Genomic DNA, 14,851 nt, shown 5'->3' with positions numbered 1-14,851 from the left:
ACGTCACCAATGGCTATGGGCCAGCAGGGCAGCTGGGGATAGCATTGGTGCTTCAGTGTGTGTACAACATGCCACTGGTCATCGGGGGGGGGTCACAGAGCATTCAAAGTGTGGAGGTACTCACACTGCCTCCTCCTGGGATGTGTTTGATATTATCCTTTGAGCCACACCTGGATTGAACGCTGCTAAAGTCCAGCTTCTTATTAATTATCTGCACCTTTGGTAGCCAGAAAAGAGTCATTGCACGTCACCAATGGCTATCTGGGGATAGCATTGGCAGTTCAGTGTACACAACATGCCACTTTTTATCAGCAGAACTGTTAGAGTGCATTCAAAGTGTGGAGGTACTCACACTGCCTCCTCCTGGGATGTGTTTGATATTATCCTTTGAGCCACACTTGGATTGAACGCTGCTAAAGTCCAGCTTCTTATTAATTATCTGCACCTTTGGTAGCCAGAAAAGAGTGTGAGAAACAACATGACCATCTGCAGCTGCACTCTGGGTCCCAGCACCAACACCAGCAACCTGCCTTCCAGGCCCAACAGCCAAGCAGAGCCTCTGGCTCCCTGCACAGGTTTTCATAGATTGGGCTGAGTTGGAAGGGACCCCAAAGCTCATCCAGTTCCAACCCCCCTGCCATGGGCAGGGACAGCTCCCACCAGCCCAGGTTGCTCAAGGTCTCATCCAGCCTGGCCTCAAACACCTCCAGGGAGGGGGCAGCCACAGCCTCCCTGGGCAACCTGTGCCAGTGTCTCACCAGCCTCACTGGAAAGAATTTCTTCCTGACCTCCAGTCTGCCCTCCTCAAGCTTCAATCCATTCCCTCTCATCCCATCCCTACAAGAGGGAAAGGATTGTCTGCTTATGGGTTGGAAACTGAAGCTGGAGGTGGGCAGGCTACCACCAGAGGTTGGAAGGTTCCAGGACAGAAACAAGCAGCTGACCCCATGCTCCTTCACTGGTCAGAACAGAGAACAGGGCAGCAACACTGCAAGGCACCAGAGCTCCATGGCTCAGCTTCTGCAGGGGAAGGAGGAAGGGTGGAGCTGAGAGAAAAATGCCAGCTCAGCCCCAGCTCCTGTGCCAGGCAGCATGTGCCCTCTGCAGGGCTCACACACACACACACACACACACACACACAGAGTCCCCTCTGCAGGGCTCACACACACACACACACACACACAGAGTGCCCTCTGCAGGGGTCTCACACACACACAATCCCCTCTGCAGGGGTCTCACACACACTGTCCTCTCTCCATGGGACACACAGACAGTGCAGCTGGCTGGAGAGCTTTGTGCCCATCAGGGGCTGGGAGAAGAGGTCTGAGCTCTGCACTGGGCAGGGCTCAAAGCACCTCTGCAGTCACAGAGAGAAGCAGCAAAGCTGCCAGGATGCAGTTCCCTGCCTGCAGCTCTCCTGACTTCCATGGAGATGAGATGAAAAGGGCAGCACAGGCCAAGCCCAAAGGGCAGCAGCTCTGCTTCACCTTCCTCATGCACTCTCTGGTGGGAGAGAGCCTGGCAATGGCTTGGTGCCACCCACACCATGTCCCCTTCACCCTCTGCTCCCCAGGGTCTGCCTGCCCTGTCCCCACACACTCAGGTTTTTGGAGCAAAGAGGCTGTGTCCATTCAGGGCTTGTTTGCCCTGCTGGGGTTTCTAAGGGCTGGGGTATCCCTCCCCCCATCCCCAAAGGAGCTCTTCCAGACCACACAAAGGTGAAGGCAGCCTCTGCTCCTGGCCCTGCACAGCCTGCAGCTGGCTCTGCAGCCTGCCCAAGCATAACCCAGAGGGCAAGCAGCTGAAAACCTGCACAACCCTCAGGAGTGGGACAGAGCCACAGGAGAGCAGCATCACCACGCTGCACACACGGTCCCTGGGTGACAGGACCCTTGAAGCTGGCCCAGCAGGAGCCTCTCCCTCTGCTCCAGATGTCCCCAGCCTGCTGCTGCTGCAGGGAGAGCTCCTCGCTGCACCGGGGCTGGCACCTCCCTCCAGCATGGCTCTCCAAGCTCACACCAACTAATCCTGCAAACCAGGACCCAGATCTCCCAGGCCAGGCTTTGTCAGAGCAGTGCTCAGCGATCCAGCAACACCAGAAGTGCTCAGACCATGCAGCAATACCAGAAGAGACTGGAAATACTGGGGGGGGGTGTGCCCCTTGTGCCTTTGCTCCCCTAGGCTGGAGGGGCTGAAACCTGTGTGGAAAGCAGGCTCCAGATCCATCACCCTAGAAACCAAACCTGTGGGAGCAGCCCCTGCTGCTCCCCAGCTCCATTCATCTAAGAGCAGCCTCATGGCCTACAAAAATCCCCCAACAGAGCATCCACTCATTCCTCCCTGCAAAGAGCAACAAATTGTCCCAAATTCAGCTGTGACAACAATAAACATTTTTGTCTGACAGAGAAGCAGAGGGGAAAAGAAAACCAACCCAAAACCCAAACCACTCTTGAAGGCTGGAGGAAAAAGAACAAGCAAACACTTTAACCAATTCCCAGGAAAGGGAAGAGCTCCTTCCAAAAATCCCTGCAGAGCAGTGGGGCAGCAGGAAAACTCACAGACCCTGTGCCAAGCAGGCAGGAGGGACACATGGGCACAGCTGCCAGGCTTGGAAGGGAGCTCAAGGCTCAGCCAGCTCCAAGCCCCTGCCATGGGCAGGGACACCTCACACCACAGCAGGTTGCTCACAGCCACCTCCAGCCTGGCTGCAAACACCTCCAGGCAGGAGGCTTCCACCACCTCCCTGGGCAGCCTGGGCCAGGCTCTCACCACCCTCCTGGGGCAGAGCTTTGTCCCAAGGTCTAATCTAAATCTCCCCTCCTCTAGCTTGGGTCCATTTCCCTCAGTCCTATCACTGCCCCACACCCTAACAAGTCCCTCACCCTTGGCCCTCTGCTCATGACCAACAGCCAGAGCAGCCTTGCCCAGGCTCCAGAGCCCCCTCAGGATTCAGCACAGAGCAAGATGTGCTCTGGTCAGAAAAGTGCTCCCCAGGAACCTGCCCAGTGAATGGCCACAGAAAAAAAGTGCAGATAAGGCAATGGCAAAGCAAGCTGCTGTTTGGGATGGGCAAGAGAATCCATCTCAAGGCTTCCCCACACACCAAAGTGGAGCTATGGAGTTCCCCTGGCCACACAAAATGGCTTGCAGTGCACTTGGGGAAGGCTGTCACAGCTCTGTGGCACCAGCAGGCACAGAGCAAGGGCTGTGCTCCCCCCTGCCAAGGGCAAGGACAAGCACCCAAGCACCCAGGGACTTTTGGCTGCAGCAGCCATCAGATGTGCAGCTCTGCCACTGAACATGTGTGAGAGCCACCTCCAGCAGCCAGGGGAGCCAGCTGCCCACACAGCAAGGGGAGGCTTGAGAGAAGCCTCAGGATGCGGCCACACGGCACGGCGGAGCAGCGCAGAGCGGTGCTGAGCAGCCAGCACCACAGCTGGAGCCCTGTCACCACACACTGCTGCTCACACCACTGCCTCCTCCCAGCCCTCCTCTGCTGGGCTTGGGAAATTCAACCCAAGACCCTCGATCCCAAGCACTTGGAGCAAGGAGTTCACTCTGTGCTCAGGGAACAGCCTCTCTGGGGGCAGGAGTACTCCAGAACGGTGACAGCAGGGAGCCTGGCAGCACATGGTGACAGAACACAGTCCCAGACCCTGCCAGCAGAGCTGGGTCCAGAACCACAGAGTTCTGGAGAAGAGGCCAAGGCTGGAAGGAGAGGAGAGCAGACAGGATGTCTGCTCACTGACCACAGAGAAGCCTTTTGCTTGGGAAACACCTTCAAGATCACCCAAACCAACCCTTCCCTAACTCTACCAAACCTGGTGCTAAGCCATGGCCCTCAGCACCACATCTCTGCCTCTTTGAGACACCTCCAGGGGTGGGGATTCAGCCACTGAGAGGCTTTGAGAACCCTCTCAGTGAAGAAGTTTCTTCTAACATCCAACCTAAACCTACCCTGGTGAAACCTGAGGCCATTTCCTCTTATCCTGTCACTTGGTCTCTTCTCCCTGGTAGTAACAACAATGAAGAGTCACAGGGTTATAGAGTCAGTAAGGTTGGAAAAGGGCTCAAAGGTCATCAAGTCCAACCTGTCACCCAACACCTCCTGACAGCCAAACCATGGCACCAAGTGCCATGTCCAATCTCCAAGAAGCAGAGGTGGTGCTGGAGGGACCCCTCCAGCTCACACAGAGGAGGGTTCAGAAACACAGCCCTGATCCTGTGGCTCTTCAGGGCTGCAGGACACAAACTGCTCTCCCCAGCTGAGCACCACAAGGGAATAACATTCCCCTGGCAGGCAGTCCAACACGGCCACACCGCCCTGGGCAAGCCACACCACCAGCTCTCTGCAGCCCTCTCTGCAGGGCAGCTGCACCAAGCCAGGCAGGACACAGCAGGACAAGGACCCAGCCCCATCAGCCCCAAAACCTCCAGCTGCAGGCTGGAGATCTGCCGCAGCTCGGCCGCCCCCTGCCACATCATCTCCGGCCCCCACCGGGCTGCTGCCGCTCCACGGAGGGCTCTGCTCTCCCCCACACAGCGCCGGGCCCCCGCCGTCCCTGCGGACGGAGCCCTGGCAGGGCAGAGGCCAGCTTTACCTTGCCACCTCCGGGCTGGTGCTTCAGGTTCTCGGTGGAGCCGATTTTGGACTTGACGTTTTTCAGGTCGGGCATGGGCGCGGCCGAGGGCTGGACGCGAGTCTTGGCGGAGGCAGGAGATTTGGGAGGGGTGCGAACCACTGCCACCTTCTTGGGCTCCCTGGCTGGTGGGGTGGGCAGAGAGGGGGTGCGGGAACGGCTGCCCGGAGTCCCGGGGGAGCCGGGACTGCTGTAACCGCTTCTGTCTCCAGACTTGGGCTGCTCACCTGCGGAGGGCAAGGGCAGGGTAAGCAAGCTGGGGACGCAGCCCCTTCCCCCCTCGCTGCCTGCCCGCATCGCCTTCCTCTCGGCTCGGTGCCAGACGGTTTCACTTTCCTTCTGCCCCCTTTGGAAGGGCAAAACTGTGACCCAAGGCAGTTTCCCAGCTCCTCAGGAGGAAAATGGTCTTGGGTGTGAGGCTCTCCCCACCGCCCAACCAGGATCACAGCTCACAGGCTGTTAGGGGCTGCAAGGGACCTCTGAAGATCATATCCAGGTCCAACCCCCCCTGCCAGAGCAGGACCATAGAATCCAGCACAGGAACACATCCAGATGGGTCTTGAAGGTCTCCAGAGAAGGAGACTCCACAGCCCCTGTGGGGAGCCTGCTCCAGTGCTCTGTGACCCTCACAACCCCGAGCATGCAGGAGGAGTTGTGGACAAAAGGACAACTCAAAACCACTCTGCTGCTGGCCATTTAGAAGCACTTTCGGATGATGATGGGATGCAACTGCCTGAAGCTGATCACTCAGCAGCTCAGAGCTGCCCCCCCAGTTTGGAGAAGAGATGGAAAGCAACAAGCAGCAAAGAAACCCCTTGAACATCACCTTTCTCGGACTTGGCTGCTGCAGGAGGTGGTTTTTTCTGCTCCTTTCTGCCTGTTTAATGAATGAGAAAGATGCTTAAACACAACAAAGCTGGGGACTGAAGGGGCTGATGGGTTTCATGCAGCTCTGGTAAAAGGACTGGACAAAACAGACATCTGCAGGGGAAAGGCAGCGTTCTCATGGGAATTCACAGTGCCTGCTGCTTTCTGGGGGGGGAGGTTTTCTTCCTCTGAGAAATAATTGGCTAAGCTCCACTCCTGCAACCGAAGAACTGAGTCCTCTTGCCCCTGCTCTTTGTGCAATATTGCCAAGAGAAAAGGAATAGATGGGTTAAAATAAAAAACCAAGCACAAACCCCCAGGGAGCTGCCTGGATCTTCCACACTGGAGGAAAGCCCAAGGAGATACAGCAGCTGCCCTCTCTTCCTCACTGGCAACTCTATGCAGGGAGCAGACAAAGCAGCATCCAGAAAGGCTCCCTGAGAGAGCCTGTCCCTAGGCTCTGCCCCATGAGGAGGCTGAGCAGCTCTGAAGCACCACACAGACCTCACCCTGCTGGCCATGCCCTTGCACAGGGCAAGCTCTATGTGATTGCATGGAGAACCCAAGCAGAGGCTTTGGAGGCAAGAGGCAGCAGGGGAAGGCTCCCTCCACCACTTACCAGAGCTGGGAGGTGTCTTGGGGGCCGTGGGGGTCTTTGCTGGGATGCGTGTGGCATTGGTGGAGTTCCTCTGCCCGGCTGCGTTCCGCGGGGTGCCTGCCTTGGTGCCACCTCTCATCTCCTGGGGGTGCAAGGGGGAAAGGCTGATGCAGGAGGAACTGCACAGGGACAAGCAGAGCCACACAAAACCCTTCTGCTCCCCACTCTGACAGCCCACAGGGTTTCTCCCCACGCAGGGAGCGGTGATGTGCCCCCTCGCACCCTGTGTCCCAGCAGCATCGCTCCTGTCCCGGCACAGGGGCAGTGCTGCTCTCCCCTGGGAGCTCTCAGCTTCAGCTGCCTCCTTCACCACACACTCAGCTGTCCTACACCTTTGGTCTCTACATTTCACCATCCTGTTTCTCCTGTTCTGTAAAACTCTGTACAGAAGTGAAACAAATCCACTGCTGGAGCAAAGGAGCACAGTGCCAGGCTCCAGAAGCAGAGAGGCACTTCCTTTAGCCCCCCATGTGCCAGCCCTGCTGTGCCATGTGCAGCATCTCCAGTGCCATGGCAATGCCAATGTGCTACTTACTGTCTTCTGATCCTGCAGAAGAGCTGCCCCAAATCTGTCTCTTTCTAATGCTGCTTTGTGTATAAAATGCTCATGGAGAACACAACTGCAGAATCATTTTGGTTTTGGAGAAGGCCTTGAAGGTCAGAGAGTCCAACCAGCAACCCAGCCCTGCCAGGGCACCACCAAACCATGGCCCTCAGCACCACACCTCCAAGGCTTTGAAACCCTCCAGGGATGGGGATTGCACCACTGGCCTGGGCAGCCTGGGACAGGGCTTGACAACTCTTTTGGGGATAAAACTGTTCCTCATGTCCAAGCTGAACCTCCCCTGGGGCAACTTGAGGCCATTTCCTCTCATCCTGTCAATTGTTCCTTGGCAGAAGAGACCAAACCCCCACCTGGCTCCAGCTTCCTTGCAGGAGTTGTAGAGGGCAATGAGGTCTCCCTCAGCCTCCTCTTCTCCAGGCTTGAACACCCCCAGATCCCTCAGCTGCTCCTCCCCAGCCCTGTTCTCCAGACCCTTCCCCAGCTTTGTTGCCCTTCTCTGGACCTACCCCAGCCCCTCAATGTCCATCTTGGAGTGAGGGGTCCAAAACTGAACCCAGGATTCATGGTGTGGCCTCAGCAGTGCCAGTGACGAGCCCCAAGGCAGCAGGGAACCAGAGCAGAGCTGTCACCCATCCCTCTCACAGCCAGCCCACACCCCACTGTCTGTGCCCTGCCACCTTGGCTCCTCCCCTCCCCGTGGGTGCCTCTGGATGACTAAACACCACCAAGGGAAGCTCCAAGCTCCTTTCACTCCGTGGAAGCCACCAAGCTGGTGTGTTTCCTGCTCTCCATGCAGCACCTGGCAGGGCTGGCTGCGGCGCATCCCAAACACAGCTGCTGCTCACAGCCAACCCACCCAGAACACCCAGCAGAAAGCTGCAGAAACCAAGAAAAGCCTGGGAGAGCAAAGAGAGACCTGAAATGCCACAGGGAGAGCAGGTAACACCCTGCAACAATGAGATTCTTTTTGCTGTGCTGCAGGGCAAAGGCATCGGGAGGCTGATGAGATGCACTCAGTTGTCTCAAAGGGTTGCCAGCCCTCTCCTGGGCTGCATCCCAAGCAGTGTGGGCAGCAGGTCAAGGGAGGTGATTCTGCCCCTCTGCTCTGCCCTTGTGAGACCTCACCTGGAGCACCCTGCAAAAGGGCAGGGAACTGTTGGAGAGGGTCCAGAGGAGGGCCACAAAGGTGGGCGACAGGCTGGGAGAGTTCGGGCTGTTCAGCCTGGAGAAGGGAAGGCTCCAGGGACACCTCAGAGCAGCCTTCCAGTACCTGGAGTGGGCTATAGAAGGTCTGGAGAAGGATCTGTGGTGACAGGACAAGGGGCAATGGTTTGAAACCAGAGCAGGGGAGACTTAGATTGGACATTAGGAAGAAGTTCTTCACCATGAGGGAGGTGAGACACTGGACCAGGCTGCCCAGAGAAGCTGTGGCCACCTCACCCCTGGCAACGGCGAAGACCAGGCTGGATGAGGCTTGGAGCAACAGGGTCTAGTGGGAGGTGTCCTTGTCCATGGCAGGGGGGGGTGGAACTGGATGATCTCTAATGTCCCTTCCAACTCAAACCATTCTATGAAACCCCAGAACTGGAGCCACAGCCACCGGCAGGGGAAGCAGCTCCCACCCCTTCCACTGAATGGGACACAAGGAGACCGCCAGCCACGCACTGCCTAGCGCCAGACCTGTCAGCAGGGCTTCAAGGTGCTCCCAGAGGCAGGTTTGCCTCTCTCACATCCCATTTCCTTACCTGGGCTTTGGTCTCTTGTGTTCCTGTACTGGCAGGTCGGGAGGTGACAGAAGAGCCTCGTTTAGAGGTGGAGGCAGGGCTGGAGGGTGCTTTCGGAGGGGTTGTGCTACAGGAGGTGCTGCGGTGGGGGGGGATGGAGGGTCTAGCCCCTGGGGGTTTGGCAGTGCAAGGTGAGGATTTCTTAAACATGGAAACAAAAATGGGAACAAAAGAAACAAAACAGAAACAACACAACAACAAAAGAAATCAGTGTGGGAGGGAAACACAAAGGGATCAGACACCCAACAGGAGTGGAAGGTGCAGTCCTGGGCTGGGGCTGGGCTGGGAGGGAGCTGGAACTGCCCTCACCCTGCAGCACAGAGCTCTGGGCTCTGCTGCAACCCTGGGCTGGAGCTGGAACTGCCTTCACCCTGCAGCACAGAGCTCTGGGCTCTGCTGCAGTCCTGGGCTGGGCTGGGAGGGAGCTGGAACTGCCCTCACCCTGCAGCACAGAGCTCTGGGCTCTGCTGCCACCCAGGGCTGCACTGCTAAGTCTGGGATCCCTCAGCCCTGTTCCCCCCACGGGGCACAACACCCAAACCCCTTTTTGGGGCAAGTTTCACCCTGTGTCAGCCTGCCCCTGCCACCACCCTGCACACCAGTGGCACCCTTTACCCCCTGGACTGCTTGACATCCTCCCAAGCTCTCTGTGCTCTGCTGGCAAAGGCACTGCAGGAACAGCACCACCAGCAGCAGCACTTCTGGGAGCTGCAGTGGCTGCTCCCAGGGCTCCCAACCCCTCCCCAGCTGCTCTGTCAGTAATGGCTCACTGGGTTTTATCCAGCAGACTGCTTGGTATCCTGACAGATGCCTGCTCTGAGACAGCCCTGCCAAACCTCCCCACAGAAAGCAGCTTGATTGGGCATTGCTGGGAGATAATCCCAGCCCTCACCTTTAACTCTCCCCCCACTGAGCTGTCCAGCAGCTTGCCCACTTTGCTGCCCAGGCCCTGGCCAGGAGAACAGCCAGCTGAGCTAAACCTCCTCCAACCCAGCAGTGTGACAGATGTCCTTAAACTTTGTGGGATTCAGCCACTCTTAAACTTGTTCCTCACTCAGAACTCAGCATCTGCAAGGCCTGGAGTATTTAATTCATTTGCCCTGCTCTTTCCACTGTCACTCTGCTTGTCCTCAGCACAGCCCAAGAGAGCTGTGGCTGTGCTTTCACACCAGTTTGCCCCAGTCAGGTCAGATGCCTGCTTTCCAGTCTCAGGCTGAGAAATGATCTCTCTGACCAACCCTTCACCCAGCCCTGGGTCTGCTTTAGATTTGCTTCACTGCCTTGCCATCCAAAGCTCACCAGGGACTGCACCATCCAAAGCAGGCTGAGGAAAGGAAAAGCAAAACCACTTTGGAAAGACAAGGTGGAAAAGCAGAAGGTAATGGTAGAAGGAAAACCAGATGATGATGGTAGAAGGTCCCTAAGGGGCACAGGCAGAGGCAGGGAGGGCAGGGGAGGGGGTCAGGACAAGAGCTTAGTGCTATCACCTCTGGCTTTGGGGGTTCTTTGCTTACCTTGGGTTTCTTTTCCTCAGCTTCAGTCCCTTCCTTGTCAACACGTCCTGACAAATGGAGAGACACAGTCAGAGAGGTCTTGGGATGGTCAGGAAGCTCTAGGGAGAGGGCAATGCCTGCACTGCAGCCACATGCAAACTGCAGGGGGAGGTTCTATCTTCCTGCCCCCCCTGCCTTTCAAATGAAACACTACTCTTAGAAATGTGACAGAGGTATTTCCACATCCTAGAGACATTCTCTCTGGGTTAACAGATGATGCCTTGCACAGGCAGCAGTCATCAGACACAACACACCAAGGCTTGTAGGAGACCATTCTGCCTGGGCTTGCATTCAGTCTCCCAGGAGCAGCCATTCACTGTGGGACAGAGCAGTTCTCCTCTTCAGCCCCAGACGTGAGTCCTCCTCTCCAAAACACCCCTTTGGTCCTAGCAACCATACAAACAAAGGCTGCAGCTGAGGGATGCCCCAATTCTGGCAGCACTGGGTTGATCTCATTGAAAGCAGCTGCTCAGCACTGTTAGTCTTGAGCAGCAGCTTTATACCTGGCTGTTGTTAATTCCCTTCTCTCCTGACATGCTGCTTCCACCTGGGTCAGGCTCTGCAGGGTCTTAAGGTTTTAGCTGTTGCCCTACTTGATTTACCCAGAGAAGCTGTGGATGCCTCATCCCTGGAAGTGTTTAAGACCAGGCTTGGATGAGGTCTTGAGCAACCTGGGCTAGTGTGAGAGGGTGTCCCTGCCCATGGCAGGGGGGGTGGAACTGGATGAGCTTTGGGGTCTCTCCCACCTCAAGCCATTCTCTGAGTTGCACCAAGCTCACAGTGACTGCCAGCAGTGCAGTGCTTTGCCCTACAAGCATGGCAGAGTGCAGCATCACTGACTACATCAGGCAGAGGGAGGAAGCTCCTTCCCACCCCCTGTTTTCAGCTAATTCCTCCCTAATCTGGGAGGAGAAGCCACTGATCTTCTCCCCAGTGTTTTGGAAACCTGTTCTGAAGGGTGCTGGAAGGTGTCCAGAGAAGGGCCACGAGGCTGAGCAGAGGGCTGGAGCTGCTCTGCCATGGAGACAGCCTGAGGGAGCTGGGGCTGCCCAGTCTGGAGAAGAGAAGGCTCTGAGGAGACCTCATTGTGGTCTCCCAGCACCTTAAAGGGGCTACAAGAAAGCTGGGGAGGGAGTTTTTAGGGTGTCAAGGAGTGATAGGACTGGGGGGAATGGAACAAAACTAGAAGTGGGGAGATTCAGATTGGGGTTAGGAGGAAATTCTTTCCAGTGAGGGTGGTGAGGCACTGGCACAGGTTGCCCAGGGAGGTGGTGGAAGCCTCATCCCTGGAGGGTTTTGAGGCCAGGCTGGATGTGGCTGTGAGCAACCTGCTGTGGTGTGAGGTGTCCCTGCCCATGGCAGGGGGGATGGAACTGGCTGAGCCTTGAGCTCCCTTCCAGCCCTGACAGTTCTAGGATTCAGTTCTATGATTCTATGAAGAACATTGTTCATCCAGCACTGACCCAGCCCAGCAGTCACTCCTGGGGATGCTGGTGGCACTATCCCTCCCAAATCCAGTGAGACTGGGGACTAGAGCAAGGCTGGAGCAGAACAGCCCCAGAGTGCCTCTGTCTCTGAAGGAAAAGACCATCAAACAACGAAAAGAAATCCTTCCTAATGAAGCAGAATCTGCTGGGCTCCAGGCAATGCCTCCCTCCCCACCCCCCAAGCCCACCGAGGTTTCCAGGCTCTGGTGTGAGCAGCAGCAAGCCATGCCAAAGCCCTGCAGCACATGGGTGAAGCTCCCTGCTTGGCTTGGCAGGTAGCTGAACGAGGAGAAATCTGTTGTGAGCTTTAGCTCCAAGGGAAAAAGCTGCACCAACAATTTCCTCCCGAGCCTCGTGCAGCAAAGAGCAGAGTTCCCAGGCTGAGGGAGGCAGCCAAGGCAGCCTTTGGGCTGAGACATTGGGGTGAGAGGCAGAGCATCCCCCCAGGCCAGGCCCTGGACAGCTGGAGCTGAGGGAGAACACGGTGAGACACCACTGGGTACTGATGTGTGTGCTCCTGCCTCACCTTATCGACACCAACTCACTGCACAACTGAACAGGGCCCCTGGTGAGCCCCACAAAGGTGGAGAATAGCTCTTGGAGAGAGAAAAGCTCCAAGAGCTGCCCTGTTGCTTGTGCACTCAGCAGTGAAGTCAGACCTCCACCCAACACCAAAGGGCTGGACTTAGATGAGCTTGAAAGGTCCCTTCCAAGCCAAACTATTCCATGACTCTATGATTCTAAGAGGGTTAAGAGTGAGATTGCTGCAGCTCCAGGGTCTGACTGCTCTTCCAGCCCAGCCTCCAGACACACAGGCTGTTAGATGCACCCACGGCCTCCACACACCCAGGCAGCTCCCAGCACCCCAAGTAGAGCCATCAGGTTGGACCAGTCAGGCACACACCATCCAGAGGGGGTGCTGGGGCAGGATGTAAGAGCATGGGACGTGCCATGCAGCGGGGAGAGGTCCAGCTAGCTGCAGACTTTGCCTCCAGCAGCACTCAGCAGTGGATCTTTAAGGGAACAGTACAAGAAACAGGACCAAGGAGGGACCTTCTCCATGGTTAGACCTGCTCTCACTTGCCTTTGTCCTCCTCCCTCCTCTTGAGGAGAGCCAAGAGTGCCAGTGGACACATGCAAACCAGTGTCTTGCTGGAACAAGCTGCAGGGTTAGCCCCACTCCAACATGCCAGAAGATCATCCTCCAGGTCTCCACCTTCCCTGGGCAGGTGCCAGGCAGGAGTTAAGGCACCCACCCCACAGACCCAAGGAAACCAAACCAAAACCAGCTGAACAAAACATAACTGGGGACAGGCCAGCACCATGCAAGGGGACACCAAACCCAAGCACAAGGCTCTGGGGTCAGGACACCCAGGAGCAAAGTAAAGAGGGAAGGGCAGGGAGGGAGAAGCGGCGGCGCCAAGGTCGTCCATCGGCTCCCAGCAACGGTCCCAAAGCAGCAGGACTGGAGAGGTGGCAGCAAGCTGCTGGGTCAGGCAGCCTTGTCCTGAGCAAGCCCCCAGCAGGGTGAGCTGAGGGCAGGCAGAGGGGGGCACACACCTTGCAGCAGAGGGACACGGCTGGCAGCTTTAGCTGCAGCGTGGGCAGAGGGCTTCTTCTTGGGGCTCTGACGTTCTCCTGCGTCTGGCACAGCCTCTCCCAAAGCAGCATCTTTGCCTGCAGCATCACCTTTTAGCTCAGCAGCTGTTTCTTGCAAGGGTGCAGAACCTTCTCCCTCCCTGGGCTCTGCTTCTGGTTGGGACATGACTTCAGAAGGCTCTGATGGGGTGACCTCTGTATCTTCCTCCCCGCTCAGGGGCTGTCTCCTCTCCTTTTGGTCCTCTCCCACCTTATGTGAGTCGGTTTCACCCTCTCTTGGGATGTCTCTGAGGACATCTTTGGACTTGTCTTCTCCAAAGCCAAGTTCTTCAAGAGCTTCCTTGGCTGTTGCTGGACTGGAGCCCACTCCAGGTCCCGGTGAACCAACCTGACCCACCGGGGCTAGCAAATTCTGCTCCGAGGTTTCATCAACATCACGATCCTCATCTCTCTCCTGGCCACTGACATCTTCTTTTAAGGGAGCTCTGGCACACAAAGGAGAGGGCTCACCTTCCACCTGGGTGTCCCCTGTGCCCCCTGCTCCTGCCAGCCCCTCGGTGTGCACACCACGCCCCAGCGCCGCATCCACACCGATGCCTTCTCTGCCTCGACGATCCCACAACTCACTGCTGCCCTCAGCTGCTCTGGAGCCTTGGTACATATCCAGGGGGATTGGGATGGTGACCTCGATCCGGGTGGGAGCTGCTGTGGTAGCCTTTGTTTCATGTGCCAGAAGAGGCTGCTGAGGAAGCCCAGCTGCCAGCTTCGGGGGCTGGCTTTCTCTTTGCGTTGCACCTCCCACAGGTTCCTGAGGGCCAGGCTGTGGCTGTGGAGAGCTTGGCTCCCCTGGAGTTGAAGATGCAGGGTATGAAGCATGGGCAAAGAATTAGCACATCAGATAAGAAGTCAGTCATGTCATGCTGAAGAGAGACTGAGGATCTCTTAGGACAAGGAGAAAAGCAAGTCCCACATCGCCCCACCGAGCAGAGGACTCACTGCTGTGGTGGCTTTCGCCCCTGAAGAAGCTCTGACCCCCAAGGCAATCAGGAGCACTGCAGCCACAGCGCAGACTCCTCCCTGGAGCTGCTTTTGGGGGTGGTTTGGGTATCCAACCACCACCTCCCACAGCTGAGCTCTAGGAGCTGGTGTAGCTACAGAGCTTTCAGAAGCCAAGGGCACACCCATTCCCTCACCTACCACCACCACTGGACAACTGCTTTGCTGCTCAGGGGCCACCTCTCCCTGCCTCTAGGGCTGGAACAGAACCAGCCAGACACCCTCCCCTCCTTCACAGGCTTGCAAAACCCCTCCCTTGCAGGGCTTCCTCATGCAGACATGGCACCATCAAGGCACCACGTTACACCCTCCCAGAGCTCAAACCATCTCTGCTTTGCTCTCCAGAACATTTCTACTGCTCACAAGCTTGGGGAAGAGCACTCCTGTGTCTCCTGCCTCACTGCTCTGTACCTCACCAGCCACAGGAGCAGGCAGCCTCAGTGGAAAGGACTAGAAGTAAAAAGAAGTGGCTGCAGCCACATGGCCACAGCAGTTTGGGATCCCACTTGGGCTGAGGAGAGCTCCAGCACTGCTGCCAGCGTTTGGGCAGAGCCCAAAGTGTTAAACCCTCTAGAGTTGAAGTCACAGAGACACAGATCTCTCTTTTTCCTTTGTTTTCTTGGGGGGGAGGAAGAGTTAAAA

At 56.9% G+C, this 14,851-nt stretch overlaps 1 protein-coding gene across 26 annotated transcripts in view; it reads right to left on the bottom strand.

Moving 5' to 3' along the window:
- The window catches only part of MAPT (microtubule associated protein tau), a 66,781-nt gene that overhangs the window by 12,850 nt on the left and 39,080 nt on the right, over positions 1–14,851 (bottom strand). For 7 of the 26 annotated variants that reach the window (XM_068166436.1, XM_068166437.1, XM_068166431.1 and 4 more), the window contains 8 exons: positions 13,115–13,999; positions 10,029–10,075; positions 8,476–8,655; positions 6,127–6,247; positions 5,467–5,517; positions 4,602–4,867; positions 353–445; positions 125–217 (listed from right to left, as the gene is read on the bottom strand). In XM_068166436.1, coding sequence (XP_068022537.1) covers positions 125–217; positions 353–445; positions 4,602–4,867; positions 5,467–5,517; positions 6,127–6,247; positions 8,476–8,655; positions 10,029–10,075; positions 13,115–13,999 — 1,736 coding nt within the window. Of the gene's footprint in view, positions 1–124; positions 218–352; positions 446–1,842; positions 4,011–4,601; positions 4,868–5,466; positions 5,518–6,126; positions 6,248–8,475; positions 8,656–10,028; positions 10,076–13,114; positions 14,000–14,851 lie in introns of those variants that run through there. The other 19 variants (XM_068166449.1, XM_068166450.1, XM_068166451.1 and 16 more) reach the window with 15 other exon arrangements.

This window comes from Melanerpes formicivorus, unplaced genomic scaffold (genome assembly GCF_026170545.1).
Source record: "Melanerpes formicivorus ecotype bairdi unplaced genomic scaffold, bMelFor1.0.p_v2 SCAF_100, whole genome shotgun sequence".
NCBI classification, from domain to species: Eukaryota; Metazoa; Chordata; class Aves; order Piciformes; family Picidae; genus Melanerpes; species Melanerpes formicivorus.
This window is presented reverse-complemented; position numbering and strand designations above follow the sequence as displayed.